General features: G+C 35.5%; 1 protein-coding gene across 1 annotated transcript in view; it reads left to right on the top strand.

Moving 5' to 3' along the window:
• Positions 1–2456: 2456 nt before the first annotated feature.
• Positions 2457–27788, top strand: part of ROBO2 (roundabout guidance receptor 2) — a 1749879-nt gene continuing 1724547 nt past the window's right edge. Inside the window, exons 1-2 of the mRNA XM_040484189.1 lie at positions 2457–2612; positions 27343–27462. Coding sequence (XP_040340123.1) covers positions 27354–27462 — 109 coding nt within the window. The 5' untranslated portion in view covers positions 2457–2612; positions 27343–27353. The remainder of the gene's footprint in view (positions 2613–27342; positions 27463–27788) is intronic.

Consider the following 27788-nt stretch of genomic DNA (forward strand, 5'->3'; position numbering starts at 1 on the left):
ATATAGTGTGATTGATAGGACAGTTTGTAGTTGGACAGAACTTAAAAAAAAACTGAGTGTAAGCATTGCAAAGAAACAACAAATAGCATGTTGTTAACATTCAAAGGAAGAAAATATATTTGCAAGGCAAATCAGAGAGAAATTTATGGGTACATGTACACTGAGTATTGAAGGATAGATACAATTTTATGCCGATATCAATATCTAGGTAGGATAAAAAATATATGTACATATTTGTATGTTCAATTAGAAAGAGTAGTAAAATTAATAAAGTAGAATGCAGTTAGTCATACCTTGATCATAGTCTTTTATGACTATGAGCAAAATTTATTCTTTTTAAAATTTTTAAAAATTATTTTTTAATGTTTATTTATTTTTGAGAGAGAGAGACAGAGAGTGAGTGGGGGAGGGGCAGAGAGAGAGGGAGACACAGAATCTGAAGCAGGCTGCAGGCTGTGAGCTGTTACCACAGAGCCCAATGGGGCTGGGGCTTGAATCCACCCTGTGAGACCATGACCTGAGGCAAAGTCAAATGCTTAACAGAATGAGCTACCCAGGTGCCCCTGAGCAAAATTTATTCTTATTTAGTTAGTGGTTCCTGTTGACATAGTTGCTTAAAGATCGCTTACCTCCTGGGGGCGTCTGGGTGGCTCAGTCGGTTAAGCATAGACTGGCTCAGGTCTTGATCTGGCAGTTCATGGCTCTGAACCCTAAGTCAGGCTCTATACTGACAGCTGGAACCTGGAGCCTACTTTGGATTCTGTCTCAGTCTCTCTCTGCCACTCTACCACTTGTGCTCTGTCTCTCACTGTCTCAAAACTAAGTAAACATTAAAAAATAAAATAAAACAAAATTGAGAAAAGATTGCTTACCTCCTAAGAACCAATGATCTATCTTTTATCACATACATTACCTTGAAAATAAGAAGAATATTTCTTTGAAAATAAGAAGAAAATAAGAAGAATGGAGCATAGTATGAGTAATTAGGATAGATTTAGCTATAAGAAATCTGACTGTACTTCTTAATACTTCTACCTCTACAAAGAAAATTATAGAACTCATATTATAGTATTTCATACTGTAGGAGGAATTCTAATTCTTTGCCTGAGGAGGAAATACATCATGACATATTAGTAAAGAAGTCAATTGAATTACTTACTTTATTAACTTTCTATATTTCTATAGGTTCAAGTAAATTTAACTTCCAATGCTATCTCATATACTGGAAGCTTGAATGGGTAATGAATTTTTATGTAAAGTTAGTTGAAATGGATGACTACTGATAGTTTAAAAATATTAAATAGTAATTGCATATTCTAAATGGGAAACATGTGTTGTTGGTTTACTAGGCCTTGTTCCATTGCAAAAAGACCATGACCATTTCAGGTTTCTTGGAAGAGCCAGTATCTGTCCTCTTTTTTTTTAGGGCGGTAAATTCAACTCACATTTGACTGATAATTGATTCTGAAGATTTTGAACATTATTTACCTTTTCTAATTCTGACTGTTGTTGTAAGTAATCACTTGGTTAGGATGCATCTTTGCTGTTGTTATTTGGAGTATTTGACTATTCACAAGTCCCACTGTGATTCAAGGTATTCATTAGGCTCCTGGTGTGTATTTGTTAGTAGTTCCATTATCTTTATTGGTTCGCTTGCACAGTATTACCTGAGATGCTGCAAGACATTGTACATGGGGTATGGATTGTGGACATACTGATTTCAGTTATTATTTAGGTTTAGAAACATAGAATCTCTGTGACCTTGAGCAAGTTACTCTGTCTCTAATTCTTAAAATACAAAGTAGAGCTGATAATACTGCTTCATTGAATTGTGGTAAAGATTGAGCTGAAAAGGGAGGTTATTAAACAAAGAGCCTGTCATTTAATTAGTATCCTTTGACTTCCCTTAAGAATCTATGTGCCTAGGTGATTGCTTGTTTGGATTAGAGAGCCCCAAGTACCCCCAAATATATTAAAATAATTACACTGAACCTTGTACCACTTCTTGGACTTGTCAGTCTTAGAATCCAGCCAAATTATTGTCTCTGTATAGAGAATAATGTTAATACAGATATGTTCTCAAATCTTTTCTTTTACTTTTTAGCACTTGTGAATTACTGGGGATGTTTAGGAAGAAGTCTGAGGTTATTGATTATTTAAACCGGCAAGGGAATGTTAGATACTAGCGGGTACAGCTGGTCGCCTCTTCCAGCCCATTTCTCCGGTGACCTCACGAGGCAAATCCGTGGCACTGCTCCTGGGACTCCGGTGTCACAGAAGAAGGCTTGTGTGCACCGCCGGCCCTGAAGAGCCCGGAGCCACTTCTTTAGCACCACGGACAGCTCGTGCGCCTGAGGAGGGAGGCTGGGAGGACTCTTCTCTGCGCCACCGCCAGGAAGAGGGAGTGCAGTAGCGGCAGGCTGGGAGGAGGAGGAGAAAGGAAGGACTGCTCCGGGTGGGGAGTGGAAGAAATCTGGGAGCAGCTAGAGCAGCAGGTCCGGGGGGAGCTGCTCAGCTGCACTGCTTCCATTATTCAGGCGGACTCTGCTGAGCTTCCCAGGGCTGCTTCCCAGTCGCCCTGGGCGGAGGCTGCCGTCTAGACCTGACTCCAGGTGAGTTAAACCGAGGGATGTACTGAGGGGTCTCGAACTAAAGGCTTTGAATTGGCGAGCTTGCTCAGCTCCCCAAACAGTGCTGGCTTTACAATTTATTCAAAGTCATGACAGACTGATTTTGGCGTGGCTGCAAAGGCTGGGGGGGGGGGGGGGTGGGGGGGGCGGGGGGCAGTTGCGATCCTCACAGCAAGGATGAGGGGATTCTGATGGAATTCAGCTGAAGTGACTGGATTTTAGGAAATGTCCTCAAATGCATGCGTTATATGTGTTTTATATATAAGCTTTCTAGACAGTCATTTGTTTTTCTGGCTGCCTATTTTGTCCTTCTGTCCCTCCTTCTCCTTGGCTCATGCCCAATTTTCCAAGTCCAGTCAAAGGATTGGAAAGGTGTGGAAGTAAGGAGTCCTAGTATGTGCTGGGACAGGGTAACCTTGCTCTCTAAGTGGGGAGCAGTATTGCTCTCACCCTGATTCACCAGAGGGTAACACTATGAGGAACTGGTGGTTCTTTTGCTCAGTACTCTCCATAAGCTTATTAAAAGGCAGAGAACTTCAGGCTCTCTAGACAGGCTCTGGAATTGATGGCAATTTAGCTTAAAAGCCATGTTGATTCATTTCCTCTTCAGTTTTTGTTCCAAAATTGTTACCATATTATTACCATATTGTTCCAAAATTATTACCAGTAGTTCTTTAACAGCACGACTTTTAAGTGTCTGAGTGACAGGAAGTATATTTATTATTTTGAAAATGCTATGGAAAAAGTGATGAGTTCACATTAAGAGGAGAACAACTTTATTTTCCTGAAAGGACTTTGGGGAAAGGGATGGAAGAAATTCTGGGAATGAAATTGTGGACATTTCCCACAGAACTTCCTTAGTTTAATTTTTTCATATTTTCTTTCTTACTTTAGTTCTTTCTCCCTGTCCTTTCTTTTTTCTTTTCTTTTCTTTTCTTTTCTTTTCTTTTCTTTTCTTTTCTTTTCTTTTCTCTTCTCTTCTCTTCTCTTCTCTTCTCTTCTCTTCTCATCTTTTCTTCTCTTTCTTTTTCTTTCTCTTTTTCTTTTTCTTTCCGGTGTGGGAGGAAAGATTACTAAGGTGTATTATGAGTTTATTTAGTTTAGAGGTTGCTTTCTTGCTAATAGCACTAACTTTTAATCATCATGGTCGTAAGAGTTTTTTTTTTTAATTTTTAATTGTTTTATGTTTGCCTTTTAGGTGGTCGGGGTTGCTATTTTTGTTTTTGGATCCAATACTTACTTCATGAACCTTGCTGGATATTTTTCAGTAAAAATTGGTGGTCATACAATTAGTCATATGGGCTACCATGCATTTTAATAGTAGTGAAGTATATAAATTATGAATTTAGCAAATAAATTTCGGAACCCAAATTGGGGGATGAAATCTATATATCTTTCAAATATTTACTAAATTCTAGGGTCTAGTATTATTTTATGCTTAAGAGAGCTTACTGTTTTTTCAAATTGAGATATTTGAATTTCTCAATGCAGCTACAGTTTTATCAATTAAGGTGAAATATTTTACTTTTTTTCTACCTTTAACATCAATTTGGATTCAACAAATCCATCTTGTCTGCTACCATGAGTCCTATTCTTTCTCATCTCTTCCATTTCTAATTTCTTACAGAAGTTTAGAAAGATCAGTAATATTATTTCTACTTTTCAGGTGAAAAGCGTATGACATAGAGGGATTAATTTCCCTAAATGTCTACAATCTTTATGTTATAAAGTAGAACTGTAAGCCTAGGCTAATTAACTTCACTTTGAATTCTTTTCCCAAAACGTGCATTGCTGCTTTTAGTTGAAACTATGACAATAGTGATATACAAATACGCCTTATGTAAAAATACCTAAAGTATTGCTTTTTTTCTGATTATTTATTAAAACTGGGTTTTTTTTACATACAAGAAAATGTAATTGTATAGAGTTATACTCGTCTGCTCCTCATCTTCAAATCACTCCTAAACTCCTTAACAGCTGACCTTGTGTCCTCCTTTATAAGAGTGGATTTGAAACACAGACTCAATATTTACTAAGAGTAGTATTGGAATAATTTATGTCTTATAATCAAGATAGAAGATATTCCACATTTAGATGCATTTTAAAATTGCTTAGTGTGAACTTGAAACACAGCTAAAACTTGCTTTCAGAGTAAACTGCCAGACTTCACAAGGACTTGTTTTTAGATTCCTTGAACATTGACAGGTTATGTATGCCTGTATAGGATATGGGGGAAGAGGAAGTTAGAAACTGAACAATTTTATTTTTGATATATAACCACATTTGTAAAAATGAATCCAAGTTTTATATATGCCATGAGTATTTTGTCTGATATAGGCTAATTTAAAGTAAACCTCATTTTAACCTTTGAGAGAGAGAAATTTTTTTTAATTTGTTTCAGTTTTTTTTTTATCCATTTTCATTCTTAAGTAGTAACATTCTGCTATACTTAGGCCCTTAAAAAGCCATTTGAGTTACAAAGACAGTATGTGAGTTTTGGGGGAATGATGCATTTGTGTGTGTATACACGTTTAGTAGAACCTTTTGGGGTATGGGAAAAAGGTGAGCAAGAGAAATAAATACTATACAGGAAACTTCTTGGAGTCTCAAAACACTTTGAAACTATTTTTTTCCTCTGATAGACCTAACAAAAATCGTTATGTATGGGGACTAAGTATATGATGTGCAACTTTGCATCTGATCACAGGATCACAGGCACACTCATGGTGTATTCTCGAATGAACCAAGATAATAGGTTCTTTGGTTCTTGACCATCCAACCAATTCCTTGCAGGTGTTGGTATTAAAAGGGCGGCTTACAATGGTTTTTCTGGAGTCTCATAATCGTCTCTCAGATCCTATAAAGTAGCTCAAACAGGGTGTGAATGAAACTCATCATTGTTTACCATCTCAGAGAATAAGTCCTCTTGAGAATGCTGACTAAAGCCTTATTCCTGTGCAGTTATTCAGACTGTCAGCTGGGAGGAAGGAGAGAGAGAGGAGGCTAAGAAAAAAAAGATATGTCATATTCTCCTTCATTAAGGAATGGGGACCATGTTACATCTTTATCTAGAAATATTTATATGCAGACATTCCTCAACAAGAGTGATTTGCATCATTAAGGGCTGCTTCAGAGACTGGGACATTGTTGCCCTCAAATTTCCAGACAACCCTGTGCACAGTCTGAGACAGCTTTAGTGACAAAAACTCCCACCCCACACTGCCCCAAAAAATCCTTTTGGTAGAGTCACTGGTTAACCCTGGATGTTGTCTGACCCATGTGCGTGAGGATAGTAGTGCTGAGGGGGAGAAAGTGAAACAGCAACGATTCTTACTACAGAAGTATCATGAACATTCATTGATGAAAATTATTTCTTTTTTTTTTTTTTTTCAAACATAGGATGTCCTTAGGGTCATGCTTTCTTGGATAAAAATTGGCAGAGATATGAATTGAATTTTGGACTCTGCTTTTCTAAAAGTGTCCTGTTGGGGGCGCCTGAGTGGCTCAGTTAGTTAAGTATTTGGCTCTTGATTTTGGCTCAGGTCTTGATCTCCATCATGGTGGTGAGATTGATCCCTGTGTCTGGGTTCTGAGAGTGGTTTCTTGGGATTCTGTCCTTCCCTCCCCTTTGTCCCTCACTTGCGTGCTCTCTCTCTCTCTCCCTCTCCAAAAAAATTTAATTAAAATAAATAAAAGTGCCATGTTCTCTTAGTTGCTCATTTTAACATGAGTAGTTCAGAGTAAGCATGGGCTATTAAGAGGACTAAGCATTTTAAGTTTTACATTATGAGATTCATGCCTTATCTCCTTTTATGGTGACACTGATAGCATAGAGAATATTAGAGGAGATTTAGATGTATGAACAGTGGACATGATTGACAACCACAGTTTTCTGCATTGTTCCAATGCCAAGGTAACTTTGGATAAACTCATTTTATTCACTACTTAAGAGAAACTAAGAAAAAGTAGGGGAACTGGGAGAAGGCTAGAAGGTTGACTTTACGACAAATTATGGGCTTTAAGACAAATTCTTAAGATGGGCTACATGATAGGAAAGAAAAAGCAGAAGTCACTGAACAAAAGTTTTGCCTAATATAATTCATGAATTATTCTGATTTGTTGAATCAGTTCTTTAAATGTATTACTTAAGCATAGGAAGAGTTATAGGAAATTATGTTTTTTAATACAAATATACATTTAATGAGCTATACTGTAGATAAAGGAATGAACAATCCAATTATTTTTTACTAAATGAAAACTTTCCTTTTTCTCATTCCAAATTTATACTAGCAGTTTAGTGTGATGTATTACTTGAGCTCCAAAATTTGCATCCAAAAAAGATGCATGTGTTGAACTTTATTTTTCATGGAAAACTGTAATATGGATGAGTAGTGAGACTGCAAAAGACGGGTGAAGAAGTTTAATAATTCTCACACTAAATAAGAATAAGGATAAATTGTAGAGCACTTACTGTCAGACACTCATTTAGGGTTAACAAGAATTATCACAGTTAATCCTGGAAATAATGCACCTGCATATTGGAGTAATGAAGTATCATGCAGATCTGGATTTGAAATTGCCTCTTGCTAGTGGTATGAACTTGAAACAAATGGCGTAGCCTCTATTCATCTCAGATGCTTCTTCTGTGAAATGAGATTACTAGTATCTAACTTATTGGTTCTTTATCCATGTTTTGCATTTTATTGTGGGTCCAGTTCCAAGTAGGGTAAGACTGTTATTTTATTCTTGTTATATTCACCGTAGTTCTACCTTTTAATAGCTGTGTGGCATTGATCAAGATCCTTTTTTGTGATCTTTTCTTTATCTATAAAATGCTTGTTTTGAAGAGTTGTTAGTACATTAAAGAAATTTGATAAAATCATTTACGTAAAGGATGTAATACATGGTAGACAAGTATTTTTCTTGTCCTTCTATATACTACTATGGAGATAGTCTACATGTTTTTTCCAATTTTTTAATATACTTCCTCAAATTCAGTGTCAATCTTGGACAAAACATTCCTGTTTCCTGCTTCTCTTCTGATTAAACACTAGAAAAGTAGGAGTGTTCTTATAATTTTTATTGTGCTTAAGTATCAGAAAAGAAGCAAGCCAGGTCTCAGGACAAGTTTTGATAAGGAAGGCAGCTATGCTCACCACTATACCACCAACGCTGACGACAAGTTTTGATAAGGAAAGGGACATGTTTATCTTGCTAAACTTATTCCTTCCAACTCTTGACAGTTTTATACTGTCATTTTGTCAGCAATAGGTGAGAATTTTCTATTTAAATGATTTCTTGTTTGTGGTAGTAAAATTTATGTCTGGACTTAATCCAATTAGCATAAACAAAATGGAGAGTTGGCCAATAATTTATTTTATTTTATTTTTTAATGTTTTTATTTATTTTTGAAGGAGAGAGAGAGCATGAGCGGGGGAGGAGCAGAGAAAGAGGGAGACACAGAATTCGAAGCAGCTGTCAGCATAGAGCCCGATGCGGGGCTCGAACCCATAAACTGTGAGATCATGACCTGAGCTGAAGCCGGGTGCTCAATCAACTGAGCCACCCAGGCGCCCCCCTCCCCATAATTTATTTTTAACAAGAGGAAAGAACATACACAAGTTTTTACTATTGCTTTGAGAATCTTTCAAATTAACTTTGATTCTGTTGGTGAAGGTAGCATCATAAACTCAGTCCTAATGGTGTTCTTAAAGGGTAATACTTGAATATTGTATATACCGTCTGCAGATTGGCTTAATAGGACTTAATTTCAGATATAACTTCTCTGCTAAACAGGAAGATTCTTACATGAAGATATGCCTTCTATCAGATATAAGGTTGCTCAAGGCTTTCTGCATGGGGTTATAGGAAGAGTAAATAGAATCTTTTCATCTCTAAATTAGACATACTGGTTGATTCATATTGATTGAATGGTTATGATCATATTAATAATGTGGCTCAGGGGTAAACAAGTAAATAGTTACCAAGATTAAATCCAGTTATTAAGTTTAATGCTCCCTATTTTTTCCCCCTAGGATCTCTCAAGTTCATCACTGTTTCATCTGCTTTCCTTTGCTCATTATAATGGTATATTAGTTTCCTAGAGCTGCTCTAACAAATTACCACAAACTTAATGGCTTAAAAAATTTATTGCCTTAAAGTTTTGGAGTTCAGAATTCTCAAAGCAGTTTTACTGGGCTAGAGTCAATATGTCTACGAAGCTGATTCCTTCTGGAGGCTCTGAGGGGAGAATCCATTTTCTTGCCTTTTCTTGCTTCTAGTGGCCATCTGAATTCATTGGCATATGGCCCCTTCCTCCATTTTCAAAGTGCATTGTTCCTATCCTATCTGTCTCTACATTGCCTCTTCCTCTAACTCCTCCATCTTTCCTTCAAGGACTCTTGTGATTACCCTGGGCTCACCTGGATGATCCAGGATCTCCATCTCAGTATTCTTAACTCAATCATGTTTGCAAAGTCCCTTTGATTATGTAAGGTAATACATCCACAGAGTGTGGGATTTAGGAAGAGAGTATCATTGGGGACCATTATTCAGCCTACCACGTATAGTAGTAATATTTGTGTGCTTTGAGGCTCTGAAATTAATGTGCTTGCTTCCTTGTGGGAAAATTATAAATTTGGGGGTTTTTAATCTTTTAGAAGATATTGATTGGTAATTTTCCAACAACAGATGCTGATCCCTTACATTTATTAGGTGTAATTTTAGGTAAGTATAAGTGAAATCATTTGCACTTCTAGGGTCAAAAATATTAATTATACCCATTATCTGTCAGGGCCAACATCTGGATGACTTAAGTTTAAATTACACAGAGCAATATCTGATAGTTCTTCTTTATGAAGTTAGCCCTTGTTTACAAAGCCAAATCAATGTAAGAAACCACAGAAAGCTTGGTGCTCTTTAAAAATTCTTCAGGACATACTCAAGGGATGTCAGATACTATTTCCATAATAATTGGCACTCTTCACAAATATTCATTGTGAATATTTAATCTCATGAGTTCTACACAATAATTGTAGACTTCCAGGGGAAATTTAATGATGGTCATGTCAACTTTACAAATCTTCTGTAATCCAAGGGAGAACTGTTATATAAGGTGGATTCATTTGTTCCCCTATCCCACTGTTGCCAAAGGGAGCATGAAGTGCCCTGCTCACATTAATTTAATGCAAATGAATTCTTACTGTCTCAAGAGTTTGTCCTTCATTTTTCTTAAAATTATGTTGTAAATGAATGTGACATGCTTTACTGGTTGTTGTGCAGGGAGCATTGTCCTTCCTAAAAGCTCTCTCATTTGTCAAAAAGAAGCCATTAAGAGAAAAAGTAAATTATCTTATCTGATCAGTGTTAAGAATGACCTTAAACCAATAAATTTTTTTACCAGTACAATAGCTGAATTTTCTTTGCACTTATGGAGATTCAAGAGAAAGCCTGTTAAGGTACAAAGCTGTTACAAAAATTTAAAACCCATATTTCTCTTTTACCTTGTAGACAGTAATGTGTGTCTGATGCAGTTTTGCTTATTGCTATCTCCTTGCTTTCCAGAACTAATTTGAATACTCCTAAGTTTTTAAATATTTTTCTTTTCTTTAAATATTTTCAATGTCCAGCAATATAGTTTTATGAATATCTAGCTACAAATAGAGGTTGGTATAACATTGAATTAAACAGGGATGATTACAAATGATCATTTTTGATAAAAGACGGCACATTTGTCCCTTTTCACATAAATGTAAAACATTTTAGTGAGGGAAGGTGAGACTGGATGAAGGAGCTCTGTTGATGTTTAAGTAGATGATGATAAGGAGAGTAATGTACAAGCATATTTTTTTTACTTTCACGTCCAGAATAGAGTAATTGCACAGTAAGTGGTATTTTTCTACTGTGGAAGCATCTTCTCCAGCCATGCTATTCATGAGGGCAAGAGCTTCAACTAAGCTTTCAGCAACCATAAGTAAAAAGGATGGTGTGATAGGCTGCCGGTACATATGGCTGTCTCTAGCAGGCCAACTGTTACTTTTTCCCACCCACATCACTGAGGACATATGGCGTTACTTTGGCTGTGGAAGCAAGTGTGTGTGGACATGTCTCAGTGTGGGCATAAGACTGCTGGTTGTCTTCCTCTTTTTGCTCATAAAACCAACTGCCTCTGGGTTGAAAACTTATCCATAGAACTAGATCTGAGGACAATAAATGACATAGTTCTTCTTATTAACTGATATGAAAATAATACGATTAAGTTTTTCTCTAGGTTGATCACAAGACTTAGTGTATGTTTGCCATTATTATGCTTATAAGAAGAAATGATGGCTTTTTCACGAATGAAAGGGATTTTTAAATCAAAAGATAACTTATTAAAAGATACAGGATTATCTAGAACCAGAGCAGTAGAAGCATCAGGAATATGGTTGAAACTATTTATTTTGTGCAATAATCAATTAGTGAAATCTAACAATGAATGTATTACTATTAGCTGTGACTATAAGGAAAATATGAGAAAACGGATGAGAAGGCTGAAATGAAGAAAGTTGTCTAATTCCAGCACAATTTATTTCACAGAGTTCACAGTATTCTAAAACAATTTTATACATTTATATATTTATTTTTGAGAAAGGGAGAGTGCGAGTGAGTGAGGGGCAGAGAGAGACAGAGACAGAGACAGAGACAGAGAATCCCACACAGACTTCACATGCGTTGTCAGGGCGGAGCCCAAAGCTGGAGCTCAGGAACTCGGAGATCATGACCTGAGCTGAAGTCAGATGTTTAACTGACTGAGCCACCCAGGAGCCCGCCCCCACCCCTTTTTAAAGTTTATTTATTCTAAAGCAATTTTTGAAAATTAGATTCTTTTTTTCAGTAGTGTGAGTTCTGAATTTTCAAAGGGAGCCATTTCAATACTGGCAACAAGTATGTATTTTTAGTGGTGGCTCTAGAACTCCTACATAGAAAGGCTTTTAAGACATAGTCTGATTGGAAGGCAAGGATAGAGGGTGTGTGCTGAGGTTGCAGGTACACAGGACTTTAGATGATGCACATCAATTATCTAAAGAGAAGAATGGGCAGTGCTGCTGAGGGTTATGGGAAAGAAGATGACGCTGTAAGTTACCTTTTCCTGCCACTGTTGGCAAATTTGTGTAGTTGGGATTTGTTGTAGATTTCTTTTATAATCACTCAAAAATTTCACACACTGTATTCTGTAAATCTTAACATTTTCACTACAGCTATATTTGCTAAATATTAGGTAAATAAAATCAAGATCTGTGTAGGTAACATTGACAAAAGCAGTCTTTCCAGAGGTAGAAATGATGAATTGTCAAATGCTTTTGAACATCACTTTTTCTACAAAGTCTCATTCCAGTTTCAGTACTTTGGCACATCTATTAATCACTATTAAGGTTGTATGTGAAATATTTGGCAGTGTGGGTATCAGAGATTTGTGGTAATGGTGATTGATGCTCAGAATACAGCATCATTATTGTTACTCACTGGCCTTGAGAACTTTGGTTTTCATCTGTTATCACCTTGCTGTCCCACTGACTGACAAATTTAAATTATTTGATCCATCAAAAAATATATTTTCTGGCAACTCATTTATTTAATTTTAATTTTTTTTATTACTCTTCGTGTGCTGTGGTGAAGTATCAAATTCTCAATGTGTTATAACAATGTGGTAGTTCAGATTGAAGCAAGTGCCTTAAAACAAACAGGTTTACTACCAAGATATATAAAATACTGATTTTATTAACAGAACTAAATGCATAGGTAACATAAAGTATGTGAGTTAAATTAAGTATTTTTCACATATGTATACATATTTTTACATTTGACCTTTCTATTTTAAGTATTTGTGTACACATATATAATTGATGCAAATTCAGTTTTAGATCTTATCCAAAGGGTCAATTCCTTAGGGTGACTCTTTCAAATATGTATCAATTATGGCAAAATGGACACAAAATGGCAACATAAGGAGCCATAAAAATGAGAATAAATGGGAGATATTGGTTAAAAAAAACTTCCAAATGAGTTGATTTTGATTTAAATGCTCTTCGGTTGTTAGCTGGGGAAATTAATAGAATTGAAATTTTATGAAAATCATTCAAATTTGTTGTGCAGGTATGTACATTATGTGTACTATAAATATAAAAGGGATAGCATATTATTTAGCACAAATATCCATACTTATCTGTATATATATGTATATATATATATATATATATCCATCATGAAACTGAGTGCATGTGATATATACATACATTGTGTACTTTTTAAAAAAAATTAAACATGCATTTATTATTGAGAGACAGACAGAGCATGAACATGGGAGGGACAGAGAGAGGAGGAGACCCAGAATCAGAAGCAGTCTCCAAGCTCTGAGCTGTTAGGACAGAGCCACATGCAAGGCTTGAACCCACAAACCACAAGATGATGACCTGAGCCGAAGTCGGACACCCAATTAACTGAGCCACCCAGGTGCCCCATATATTGTGTACTTTTATTTTTACATTCATTACTTTTTCACCTCATTAGCAACAAATTAAAAAAGGAGAAATTTTCATTTGGTAATTTGACTTCCCATATTCCTTTCTCACATTTATGGTTTTATATTGTTATTTTCTTTGTGACTAGACCTTTAGAACTAACAAATATATTCTTTGTTGATATTTGGAAAGCAATGTGTCTCTGTAAAGGGTGCATGTGCATGTATACGAGCACATGCAAAATTGTGATGAATGTTTGATTTTTGACAGAGAAAAGCTAGTTAAAATTATTCAGAGTGTGGTAGGTAGCACCACTGCAATGGAAAACCAGACATCCATCAATGTAATCATTAAATAGATATTTTTGGCACCTACTCAGTACCTGACACAATTTTAAGTAATAGGAATGTAACTATCACAAAATTCAGTCTCTACCCTCAGAGGCAAATTGCAGGACAGATTGGTCAAGGTGAAACACATTTCAGAACCAGAAATTAAAGTTTCTGAGATGCTAGAATGTCATTTAAACAATGTTATGTTATACACTGAAACCATAAGAAAGCAGTTCCTCTATCCATCCCTTCAGGGGATAATGGGGAAGAAGTAAACTGGCTGTTATGCTTGAATTTGCATAATTTCACAACTACATAGTGTTATATAATGTCAATAAACTTAAAATCTGATATATGATAAATATGGTCTTTCAAATCAGTGGGGAAATGATAAATGATTCATAAAATGATGTTCAAGTAATTGGCTATGTGCTTCATAGATGTAAAAAGTTGTAATACACCCAATTAATTTCATAGTAGGCACTGAGTAAATGCCTCCAAATATAAAGAAAAACTATATAGGCAAATGTCATTTGTAATATTAGGGCTAAATTAACTTTCCAAAGTATAACCCAACCAAAGACAGAAACTAATAAAGACTGATGGATTGGACTTTGTTAAAGTGAAAAACTTTAATATTTCAAATGATACCATCACTGAATATAAAAAGAAAATGCCAAATCAGGAGAAAGTATTTGCAATTCACTTGACATATTTGACATATAAATAGTCCAATAAATCATTACGAATGGTCCAATAGGAAAAAAGGACAGGGGACCTGGGTGGCTCAGTTGGTTGAGCTTCCAATTTCAGCTCAGGTCAAGATCTCAGGGCCCATGGGTTTGAGTCCTGCATCAAGCTCTGTGCTGACAGCTCAGAGCCGGGAGTCTGCTGTGGATTCTGTGTCTCCCTCTCTCTGCCTCTCCCCCACTCACTTTCTCTCTCTCTCTCTCTTTCTCTCTTTCTCTCTCAAAAAATAATAAATAAACATTTAAAAAATAAGAAAAAAAAGACAAAGTACATTGGCAGGAAACACTGAGACTCAAATGAATACTAAATGTATTAGCATCTGTATTGCTAGTCAAATGCAAAAAACATGGAGGAAATTATATATGTGTGACATTTTAACAAAACCGTAGTATGAACTTATCCATGCTATAAGTAAAACTGTAAAACTATCTGTGAAACTATATGCACGTTCGTGTCCATGTCGATTGTTTTCTTTTAGTTCTTTTAAATTTTTGCATTTTCCAAAGTATATTCAAATATCAGAACACACTCTTTGCTGTTGAAAGCAGCCTTTCAAATATAAACTCACCCATAATTTTCTCTACATTTTACAGGGCCGAGATTCCTTATCAGAAACTATATTTCAATAATTATTTTATTGTTTTTAGTAGTTCCTACTTCAGGCTTATCTGCTAGAGGAAGACTTTTTTCTTTTCTTTTTTTTTTTAACAAAGCTTTCTTTTTTTTTTTTAAATTTTTTTTTCAACGTTTTTATTTATTTTTGGGACAGAGAGAGACAGAGCATGAACGGGGGAGGGGCAGAGAGAGAGGGAGACACAGAATCAGAAACAGGCTCCAGGCTCTGAGCCATCAGCCCAGAGCCTGACGCGGGGCTCGAACTCACGGACCGTGAGATCGTGACCTGGCTGAAGTCAGACGCTTAACTGACTGCGCCACCCAGGCGCCCCTTAACAAAGCTTTCTGATGTACTTTTTAATATTATTATTATTAGAAAGAGCTTTTATTTCCTTAAGTGTTTTGTTGCCTAAGTATGATGAGTATCCGGCAGTGAAATTCAGTGGAACAGATGTTTATTGTGATATATGAGATGAACTTGCTTCCCTAAGCTCACGTAGGCATGAAATACATCTGGCTTCTATACATAAAAGTCAATTTGTATTCCCAAATGTGTTTCTGTGCATTAGCCAGACTTTTAGGGGCAGAAACCCTACTAGTCCATCAAATAGGGGCTCTGCTTAATTATGAAGCTTAAGTTAGGCTACAAGATGAAAAAACTAAGTTTTCAGGCTGGAGACAGTCTGAGCAGGAGATGTTACTACCGAGTGTATTAAGGTTAGGTAACTGAGGCTGACAGAGCAACTTATGTGTGTATGTTAGGGAGGGGTGTATGCATAAAATTAGAGAATCCTGTGAAGCAGAGCGTAATCAATTGTGTGAGCATATGGAATGCATAAGAAAGGAAATCCAGTTTAGAGGAGAAAAATAAGGCGAAGCAAAGGGAAAAAGCTAATAAAGGTAAGCTCTAAAAAAAAAGTAGGGCCGAATGTAAACAGTGATGAGAATAAAGGCATTTGGTAGGCATGGGGGAAATAGTATCCAGACTGTGTCAAAAAGGGATTTAGCTTGTGTGTGCCTGTATTGCTAGGGTTATGATATGCAGAAATCAGGCCCCTTGAGGTATAGCAGCTCTACTTTTCTATTCCTCAGGTAGCCTTGAATATTCCTTTTTAATTTTAAAAAGACCATTTATTTGTGTGTGATGGGTTAACGTCAAGGACATGAGATTTTTCTAGAATATACTAAAACTGATCAATAATCTAGTAGCTAAAACCTTTTAAAATAATTTGTGCTAGATCTTTATATTATATAGAATTTCATTGCCAGAGTGAGCAGTGCATTATACCTTATTTTACCTTTTCCAATTACTGAGTATGGTATGAATAATGTCTTCCCAATGACATCTACATCCTAATCCCCAGAATTTGTGAATATGTTGTATTACATAGCAAGGGGGAGTTAAGGTTGCAGGTGAAATGAAAATTGTTAATCATCTGACCTTAAAATGCAGGGATTATCTTTCATTATTTGTGTAGGTCAAGTGTAATCACAGAGACCCTATAAGAGGGAGGACAAAATCATTAGAAGGAGATGAAGTGACTGAAAGAGAGGTTGGAGTAGTAAGTTTTGTGGATAGAGACAAAAGATACATTCAACTTCTAGAATGGTTCTTCCCAAAAGAGCCTCTAGAAGTAACATAGCCCTGGATGATGACTTAATTTTAGTCCCACTAGGAAGACTTGTTTTGGACTTCTGACGTCTAGAACCATTAGAAAATAAACTTATGTTGTTTTAAGCCACTGAGTTTGTGTTAATTTGTGATAGCAGCAATAAGAAACTAACACGTTTAAACCATATATATATATATATATATATATATATATATGTATATATATATTGCTATAGATGGTTGCTGAAGAATTGAGTGGGCATTTCAGGAAAGAATTGGGAACTCATTTTCTTAAGGAAGTCCTTCATGTCAGGATAATGAGAATGTAGAGAGATGAACTGTTTTATTTACGTATACAAAGAATATGTAGGTTTAAAAAGGGGGTATCTTTTGAAAGCTAATAAACATGTTTTTGATTATGTGAGGCTTGGATGGTGCATTCAAGGTTGTGTTGGATAATCCTACAATCTTTCTAGCACTATAAAGTCATTAATAATTTTAGTTTGAGTACTATAAACCAAGGTCACTTGGACCAATGCCTCTGATGAAGATTAGGATGGCAAAGACAGTTTGAGTGATTTGAATTGAAGACCAGAATAGGGGGAAATAGGATATCCCACTGAAAATCCAATTTCTACTATCCATTCTAATAATATGTTTACCAACTAGTTATGTATAGGACATTATGTTAAGTAATAAAGGCATAGTCCAGTGGTGGAAACAGATGAAAAGTGTTACAATAGTGATAGATAAGCTGTTAAGGAGAAGCAAAGTTGCAAAATTGGTGCTATCTGAAAGTTTTCAAGAACAACAGGATTAAAAGAAAATAAGATTATGAAGTGTTGTATTTGCTCCCCATCTCCAGCTTGTGAAAATGGTTCACAAAACTAAGCCAGTCGTGTTTTAAAACTCAAAGAACGTTCTTTTGATCAAAGTTTTAAATGTAGTGCACATTTTTGTTTTCTTTTCCTTTATCATTCATAAACTGCTTACAGGAAACCAGAAGACAAATCTGACAAATATGCTGAACATTATACCTGCAGGGAGCATGATGTTCCTCCAGGGAATAAAGGCTTTGCTAGCCAAGGAATAATATTCTTAATATTTCCCAGTAATATGGAATGTATCCAGTTGAAATTAATAATACAACTTTATAAAAATATTACTTCTCATGAAGTTTTACAATTACTTTTTCTGTAGGTTATGATTAATGGCATCAGATTCATAAGTTGAAATTATCTTTAATAATTTTAATAACTCCCCCAAAAAGGTTTCTTTAAAACAATTATGCCTTGATTTCCCAAGTCTCCTTTGTTAAAAACATCTCAAAACAACTAAATTAAATAAAATTTATTCGCTCCAGTAAATTATTACTAAAAGCATATCTTCTAGGTGTGACCTGTTTAAAAGTTCTTAAGGTGATTGTAAGGAGCAGTATGTTTCAGTTTATGATAGTTGATTAATCTGATTAAATCTTGGTAGCACATTGAATGCAGCAAATGTAACAGAAATAAATCTCAGATCATCATCTGAAATGTCTCCATCAAGCATTTTAAAACAATTTTTAAGTTCACTAATTTGAGTCATTATACTTGACCTTAGTAGAAGGCCCATAAAAATGAAGCTCATTTGAACTTGGCAGATATCATACACCAACTTTTTACAGTCACAATTCCTGTGCCTCATTAGGAAAATGATCATTACCAGAATCCCAGTGCTTTGAGCAGAAATGCATTTATTATTCTAGAATACTTTTACTGAAAAATTAGCCTGATTTCCCTTTTAGGTAAGCTCTCTCAGATAGGATTCTAATTTTTGAGTGTACATAAACTTCAAGATATTGAAGGCAGCTGGAAGATGGGAATGACAGTAGATGACCATCTTCTCTACATTCCACATCAAAGCCCTCTAAAGAACTTAGAACTTTATGCAGCTGATTGGTTGTATGTCTTTTTTAAAAAATGAGTAGTGCTACATAAATTCATTTAGTTCAGATAGTTCCTGCTGAATTGGAAGGGAGTCCATTTTTATTCCTCAGTGTTTCGTGACGTTGGGAAAGACAAGTTTAGGGGGTCTTATGAAATTGTAAAGTCTAGAGAAAAGTTCTGTGTTGTACAATTTACTGTTTAACAGGATAAGTTGACTAAAATCAATATAAGTGTCACCTGTAGGAGGAATCCAGCGTCTTCAATTTATCTTAGAAAGGTTAAATAACTAGTACAAGGTTATTTATCCAATTAGTAACTGAACCAACCAGTATCAGGCTTATTAACTTTAAGACTATTGCTCATTAAACTACCTCTTTCACATAGAGTTATGGGTAATCACAATGTAACACCAGCATGTAGCACAAAATGTATGTTGTACATAGAATACTGAGTACAACAAAACAGTTTTTTCTATTCTCTTTTCCAAATCCACATGTAAAGAGTGTCTTGTGGAATTTCTTGACTGCCATGATGGCTGCAGGTAGCAGAGAGATTGATTACTTGGACTTTTCCACACACTCTCAGAACTATGGAAAGCAAGGACATTCTATATTGATTTAACAAATTCTCATTTTTTTCACTCATAGTAGCTTGCCCTGAAGTAAATTGCTCTGTATTTGTTTCATTTGAATTCCATAGTTAGAAGATAGTGTGATGGCTGAAGATCTATGGCGAATGCATACACACATGCACTCACACACACACACATGCATACACCCACGCTCATCCCATAGTTTTTTTTCTAATTTCATAGTTTTTATTTTTTTAAGTTTGCTTATTTGTTTGTTTGTTGTTTGTTTAGAGACAGAGACAGCACAAGTGGGAGAAGGGCACTTCCTTTTTCTCAAGGAAGACAGAGAATTCCAAGCAGGCTCCTCACTGTTAGTACAGAGCCCAATGTGGGTCTCGAGCTCACAAAATTGTGAGATCATGACCCGAACAGAAACCAAGTTGGATGCTTAACTGACTGAACCACTCAGGCACCCCATGGTTTTTATTTCTAAATTAACTATGTCAAAGAAGAAACAATTCAAAGATGCAAGCTATTTTCCTAGACAGCATTTTACATCTATCCAATACTATAGACAGTATATCTTCCTATTTCTCCTTAAATAAATCTGTTAATTTAACAAGTATTCATCTTTATAAAATTTGAACCTGTGAAGTCCCATCTAGGTGCTATATCTTGACCAGGCATTTAATAGCTGAACCTCAGTTAGGTGGCTTCTACTTCCTTTATAAGACTCTGCTAGCACTGTTTTACTTTTACATGCCTTGCTGGTGGCACAGGTGACTCAGCTAAGTCAGCTTCCAACATTGGATACTCTTACAGTTTTCTTGTACTCAGGTTAACTTCTTTTATAAAAAGACATGCTCCATTTCCTCAATCTCCATGCTTGAAGATTATGGAATTATTTATTTACTTTGAATGTAGCTTCAAAATGAGATCTGCAGCTAAATAAGATGTGTACATTTGAGTGTGTGTGTATGTGTGTGTGTGTGTGTGTGTGTGTGTGTGTGTTAGTGCACTAATACTGTTCACTGAATAAGACAAAGTGACTTTCGTAGTATAAGGAGAAACTTAGAAAAACAAGGAATTACCTGGTTTGGGAGATTTTGAGATATATGATGTTGGGATTTATACTTCTGTGTAAACTCTTAATTTTATGTAGTATACTAAGCTACTGGAAACTGTTAAAACTGTTAAATTGTTTAATTCTCTTAAAATAAAACTTGGTTGGCACCAAAGGGTAACTTTGTAGCCTTCGCAAATAGACATTGTTTTTTTTTTTTCCCACCCTCACATGCCTTATGGCCAGAAGTTGTTCTTGTTCTTCATTATAGCTTTCATATTGCTAATTTCTTTCCTTGTTGCAAATCATACTGTTCCTTTGAAACGAAAACACTTTGGAAATATTAGTCATGTTCTTTGTGTATTGTTGATAACAAACAGATCTCTTGGTCACTGTTGCCATTTATTTAAGACTTTATTTCATCCTTTTTCAAAATCTACTTCAGCTAAGTCCTAGTATCATTTTCAGTGACTTCAACATCCAAATGGAAGGATCATCAAAGTGCCCTGTTCACTTGTCGTCTTGACATCCTTATCTCCATTTCTTTTTCATTTCCTTCCTCCACTTTAGTTACCAATTCATGGTCAAATCTATCTTTTGCACACCAGTGCTTGTACCACCAAGATCTTAATGGCAAATGTTCCACCAACTGGACTTCATTCCTCTTCTAATTCATTTGCTCGTAACTTATTAACTCATGCCTAAGATTCTTCATCTTCACTGACATTCGTCCTAGACCATAGCATTTGTTGTTTCTTCACAATTCATCAGTACTCTGATGTCTTCATTTTCCACCATTTTGAGTGCACATATCATGGTTCATCTGTGGCACTCCCTTGCAAATATCCTAAGGTACGTTTCCCAACCGTTAATAGGAAAATGTGTTCCTAGGCCTCTACTCATTACTACTAAATATTGATATTTCCTTGGGTTTCATTCTAATCTCTCTGCTCTTCATACACATACACACTCTCTAAGCTCTAAACACCATTTCTATACTAAAGAGCTAGTAATTTTCCATTTTAGAGTCTGACCCAGATATTACCTCTGAAGGTCCTTGCCTCCTTTGACAGCAGCATATGGATACTTGAGAGAAAACATGTCCCAGAAAATGGCACCACTAACCATTCAGATAACTAAGGCAGAAGCTAATGATAATTTTTGTATTCTTCCTCTGTATTCTCACAATACCCAATCCAACATTCATTTAAAAATATTTTGTTTCCAAATATATGTAGAATTTTCCCACTGATTATTATTTCTAATGTATAGTCTAGCCAAATTTGGTTCTTTCTTAACATCTCTGTTATCCTGCCTCATTAGTCTACCTAATTTTATTCTTAACTCCCAATACTTTATTAGCCACATAGAAACCAAAGTGATTTCTTAAAGTGTTTATCAGTTCATGTCTCTTCCTACTCTTTCAATGTACTTGGACTAAAACCCACTTTCTATGCCATTACCAATAATATCTCTGTATAGTTTCATATCTTATCTTTCAGTTACACCACATCAGTCTTTCTTCCTGCTTCACTTCAATGAGATTCATAGCTCTTAATTACTTCTATATGCCAAGATTGTCCTTATATCGGGGTTCTTGAAAATTCTGGTTTCATTTCCTAAGAGACTCTCCCCGTTGTATGCAAAGCTAATTCTTGTTGTTTTCGGATCTAAGCTTAAATATTATCACTTGAAGAAGTGGTTCAAGTCAGATGTCCCCCCACCCACCCGACTCTTTTGTCATCCAGCTGTTGGTTTGATATTGCATATGGACATATTTTGCAGTGATTTATTTTCTTCTTTTAATTGGGTTTTCCACACTTGACTTTCTCTATAGAATTCAAGCCCTATGAGTGCAGGGACTCTGGCGTTCTTGTTCACGACAGTAGCTCGGTAACTAGTATGCTATCTGACACATATCTGTTGAGTGAATTAATCAGTTTTTCAATTGGTATCTGCTGTGTCTGGTGGTGTCCATAGACTATTCACTTCCCTTAATTTCCAAATCTCAGAGTCTCCTTGTCCTACCTTAATGAGGTCAGGGAATCTGGTCTGGAGATTACTCAGCCTTAAGTCCACCTGAGAGGATGTCAGGATATGTGGAAATGGATTTATGCTTCTTCAGTAATTCCATCGTGTTTAGGAAGATCACTCTGCCTCTCTGGAGAGACGTTCGGCTCTTGTGGTTCCTTTGGGATCTCAAACAATAGGAACATTACTACTAAACTTGTTTTAGGTCTCTTGGGCATATTTATTCAAAATTAGACGTAGATGACTAGTCACTACTTATGTTGTGTTTTTCTGAAAAGGCAGTCTGAATATAGAGTTTCTATCGTTAAGATTAGGAAGACTATGGATTTCTATTAAATCTATGTATAATTTTAAGTGGGATGGTATAAACCACAAATTCCTAGCTTTATGACTAAAAACTATTTGGGGGCTTTATTATGATGTGTATTCCAAGGCTTCATCTCCAGAAATTCTGATTCAGTGTGTCCACAGTGACACGTAGGACTATACCTTTTACCAGGTATCCTAGATTATTCTGAAGTAGAACATTTGTGGACCACATTTTGGGACAGAATTGCATGCTATGTTATATTTCAAGATGGTTGGTTTTTTAAAATGCAGACTATTTATCAGTCTCTCTCTTGAATTAATGACATGGTATAATTTTAATACTTTATAGCTTATAGGAATTTTAGAGATTTTTTTCATTTGTCACATATGTAGAGACTGAATCTAAAAAAGATTAATTAATTTGTCAAGATATTAAATGGGGTCAGCATCTAAGTTTCTTATCACTGCCTGGGCTTTTATTCTAAAGCATGGTGGCCTACAGTAATATTTTCAGCTTCAAAGTTTTATACTGTTGAAAAATAAAATAAATATAAATGTATTAATGTTATTATATGTACACTTATATTTACACATATCGCAATATTAATTTGGATTATACAGAACTTTGGCCATCATCACTACACACCAGGTGTATTTTGGACTGAGATAGATCCTACCTACAAGAATTTACTAATGTCAAAAAGGGCCCTTTTAAAAATGAGTCTGGCACCCAGTTCAAGGACAATGTTAAAGTGAGACTCCAATATATATCTTAACCTAAGTTATTACTGAATGTAAGTCATGTGATGGCTTCTAATAAAAATTTCCCATTGAAAAAAATCAATGTTAATAACTGGAACTCAAGAACTATAATGGGCTCTATGTTTTTCTGGCTTAGATTGTGTTCCTATAATATGCTAAGAAGAAGAATTGATGACCTGTGAGCTATGGTCACTTCCTGATCTCATTTGGTTCTTTGGTCTCTAGTTTTAAAAGGGTTGAGACAGAGAGAGACAGAGCATGAACAGGGGAGGGGCAGAGAGAGAGGGAGACACAGAATCGGAAGCAGGCTCCAGGCTCTGAGCCATCAGCCCAGAGCCCGACGCGGGGCTCGAACTCACGGACCGCGAGATCGTGACCTGAGCCGAAGTCGGACGCTTAACCGACTGAGCCACCCAGGCGCCGAGAGAGAGAGAGAGAGAGAGAGAGAGAGAGAGAGAGAGAGAGAGAGAGAGAGATTGTCTTTTAATGGAGAAGTTAAGCAAAAGAAGCATCAACCTGGAGGCTTTTTGGCACAGCCTAACTCTCTCAATGGAGAAGCACTTCAATTGCCAAGTTAGGGTCTTAACAAGAAAACTGTTCCAGAGGAGATTTTTTTCTTTGAAGAAGCTGCTGTAAAATCTTACACAAGAAACTGGCTGGAGCTACAGCCTAGAGATGATAATGGAATGACAAGTCTGGGGGCATTACTTATCTGGATTCAGAAATAGATTTCACTGAAGAACCAGTTTCATGCATACATACAACCAAGGATGCCTGGTCGGGTCTGCTGGCTGGGGTGGAAGAGAACATCTAGAAAATCCATGTGAGAAGTGGAACTACTGGGAGTGGGCAGAAGAATTTTAGAAGTTGCAGAGATAATGCAGAGATGTTCTGTAATGGAAACTTCCACTAGTGTTGATAGTAGGTGTTCTATAGCCAGGATCCTTAATTCAAGACTGCCCTCCCTAGTTGGTACCGTAGGTGTAAAGCCTCCCTCAGACAAGTGGTACCATTGTGGGCATCATCCGACAGAGCGACACCTTGTAAATATACCTTGAGTCTTCATACTCCAGGACACAATCCCATAGTGCTGTTTGCTCCAAAATCCTTGCACACCCAACTAATTATCTTATTACATGTAATAAGAAATCATACATAATACATTCCTAACATCTATTTTTTTTCCTTTGGTGGCCTTCAACATGAAGAGTCATAGGAAGACGATTGAGTCAGGTGTTTTATATAGTCATTACCAACCTGAAGTCTTAAATTATTCTCCACTTAGGGAATATCAAATCTATTTTCAGACAGAAAAGCACAATGGACCCAATTATCCATGTTTTAGGACTTATTCCAATCTTTAAAAAGTAACAGGCACAAGTAAAAGTACTTAACACTGACATTGTTCATCTACTTTTTATTGTCAAATGCATGAAAATAGTGTTACAAAAAGAGATTTAGAGAAGTCCATGGCATGTCTTATGGTCAATGTTACTTCTTGGACTGTTTACTATGGTTCATCTAGCATGTTCTTTTTTAGTTATTTTGTTTTTCTTTCATAGAAATAAAAGAAGTATTGACTTTATGTTATGTGAGCACAGTTGTTAATTTATATAAAAGTTTCTTAGAAAGTTACGATTTTTATATTTATAGAATGGCAGGAATAGTATATAGATAACACATCATAGTCACTTGGCATTTATAATATATTAGTTTTCCATAAACATCAACTCAGAGAGGAAGGTTACATTTTATTTTGATTACAATAACAATTTGAAAGCCATCTGTTCTTTAAAATTTTACTAAAATATATAGTGGAACTGGTGTTTTATATGCCAATCCTTTCTGAAGAGTGTTTTTAGATTTTTCAAATACTGCCACAGGCACCATTTAAATTCAGTAGTGTGTAGGCTAGCAGAAGTTCAGGAAATATTAAATAAGAATAAATTTGCCAAAGCAATCCATTGAAGGGTGATTTGAATCTGAATTTTGACATTGCTGATACCAGATAAAAATGTTATGCAGTGATTCGAGAGGACAAAGATCTACAAATTAGTGGCCAAAAGAATGTGTACATGTACACACACACACACACACACACACACACACATGAACACACACACACACACACACACACACACACACACACACATCACTAGAGTTGGTCTTTGACAACAATTTCCTACCCTGCTCCCTAAGCAAATCACGAAGCATCGCCTTTGCTTTTTTCTGTTATTACTCATCTTATTCTTCAATGTAAAGTTATTAGCAATACTAATGTGTGTTGGCAGAGGGTGGAGATTTGTCCTGGACACCCCAAATTCTCTGGAAAGGGTTTATACTTTAAGAGATTAACTGTAATCATTCAACTGGTGTTTTAATGATTTTCAATTTGAAGATGTTTATTTGGAATGAATACATGAGTTACTATATGCAGGAGATCTCCTTTTCCTCTCAGTATTCTTTTTGGAATGCTTGATGGACTATAGTTAGACTTAGGGCTACATTTCTGCTTACTAATCTGTTGTTCAAAACATAGGCTCTGAAGTCTCTGTGTTTTGGCTCAAGTGACAACAATGATAGCTGTTAATAATATGACTTGGGAATTATGTGTCTTTTCTCTAAGCCTCTGTTTTCTCAGCTATGAAATGGTGATTTTTGAAATTGCTTAGTTCATAGTGAACTACATGAGACAAGAAATACAAGGTTTTTAGCACAATAAGATAGCCTGGAATACAAAAAATTTTCAAGGAATATTATTAGTACTAACACTATCATCGTCTGTCATCATTGAATTGTTACACTTGAGCTTGGAGATGTCATTGCAGGCTTCTTGGACTGTTTGCTCTTTTAAAATGAGGAGAATGATCCCCCACCCGTGCTCTGTCTCTATCTCTCTCAAAAATGAATAAACATTAAAAAAATTAAAATGAGGAGGATGAGTTAGATGGTCCTTCAATTTCCCTTTATTTCTGATATTGTGAGTATGAAGTAATACAAAATGAATAATTAAATACCCTTCTTTCTTGATGTGGGAGAAAGGGAGAAGAAAAAATTCTGGGTGCCTAGATTTCCTTCCAAGTCTGCTAGAATTATAACTATGTAGCATTTTGAATAGAGGGTTTATTCTGGAAATCTTTAAATTTACTTGCCTTAACTGTATACTTTGTCAACTTTGGAAAAATTGGGATTTGGGGTAATCTTTGAGTGAAGTTTCCTTTGGATACCTATTTAAATTGTAATCTTGTAATTTACTAATTTGGGATTTGGAGGTGTTTACCATTTTATGCATTATCATGTTGAAGTAAATATTTATACATATACAAAAATATATGATTTCAACAATTTTATATTGCATAGAAAATATATAGTATATAGTATTGAACCTATTATTTTGCAACTTGCTAATTTTGTTCAACTTTTTATTTTTGACATTTATTCATGTTGATACATGAGGCTTAGTTTATTCATTTGAGTTACTATACATCATTCAGTTATAAGAATAAAATCTATTTGGTAGACACTTCAGCATTTTAATTTTTCATTATTAACCAGTGTGAAAACAAGCATTCAAGTACATTTTATTTTGTGTGAGATATCATATTTTATCTGAGTATATGAGAGTGCCTGGTTTGTATACAGATATATGAAATTGGAATTGCAAATGTTTTGTGGCTTCTATAATGTTACTCTCAATTTTAAGTATAAAAGATTAGTTTTGTGGATGTGATTAATCTCTTTATGTAGTTAAAGTTACTGATATAACTAGAATAACATTAAATTCAAAATTCAATAATATTTTAGGAGATATTTAGGTCAAATTTACATAAATGTGTTGAAAAGTCATTTTTGTATGTGTGCATAAAGATGCCATGGTGTATCTATTTACCTCAAATAACAAGTTATAACTAGTGTCCATATACAATTTTTTGCCTGATTTCCAGTAGATATTTTGGTAATACTTTTTAAGTATGCACAGGTTTAATGGCTTATTTTGCAAAGTGCCATTGGAAATATCATTTAGATACATGTTTGGAATTTGAGGCTGAGGATGAACGAGTTCTCATATTAATCATCATTATGAGAATCCCAAAGAGACACGTGATTTTCAAATATATTTCCATCTGAGCATGATAGTTTTTAAATACACATTGCATATTAGATACGGGATTTGAATGGTAATACATTTTTAAGGTTGTAATTTATTATACTTTTCACACCCATCCCACTGAATATGCAGTTTAAAATGCAATGGCCAGAAGACAAGGAGGTGTTACCAGAAGGATGTGGACGTGGACGCCGAAACTGCTAATGATGACCGTGATATTTTGGAGTCAGCAGGGGAATGGTCAAGGTCAAGGTAGGCGAGAGCATGTTTTAATATTTTGAGAGCTGGATATGAGTTTCACTTTACTTTGAAGTTATGTGAAGCTTTAGTTTGATGTTTTAAGTATTTGTTGCAGTCTTTCTCCAAGGTTTTTGTTAAAGTGTGTTATAATACTTCCAAATTAGTTAAGTTGAGCTAGAATTAGGTGTGAGTTGTTGTTATCACATTTGAAGCGACTGCAAAAAAATTGGCTTTATTCTGTTGTAGTAGATTTTAGAGATACAGAAATGTTTGTGTGTGTGTGTGTGCACATATGCGTGTGTGTGTATGTGTAACTTTACAAGAATGTATTAGTTGAA

Source organism: Herpailurus yagouaroundi, unplaced genomic scaffold, assembly GCF_014898765.1.
Source record: "Herpailurus yagouaroundi ecotype Mexico unplaced genomic scaffold, PumYag 162, whole genome shotgun sequence".
NCBI lineage: Eukaryota > Metazoa > Chordata > Mammalia > Carnivora > Felidae > Herpailurus > Herpailurus yagouaroundi.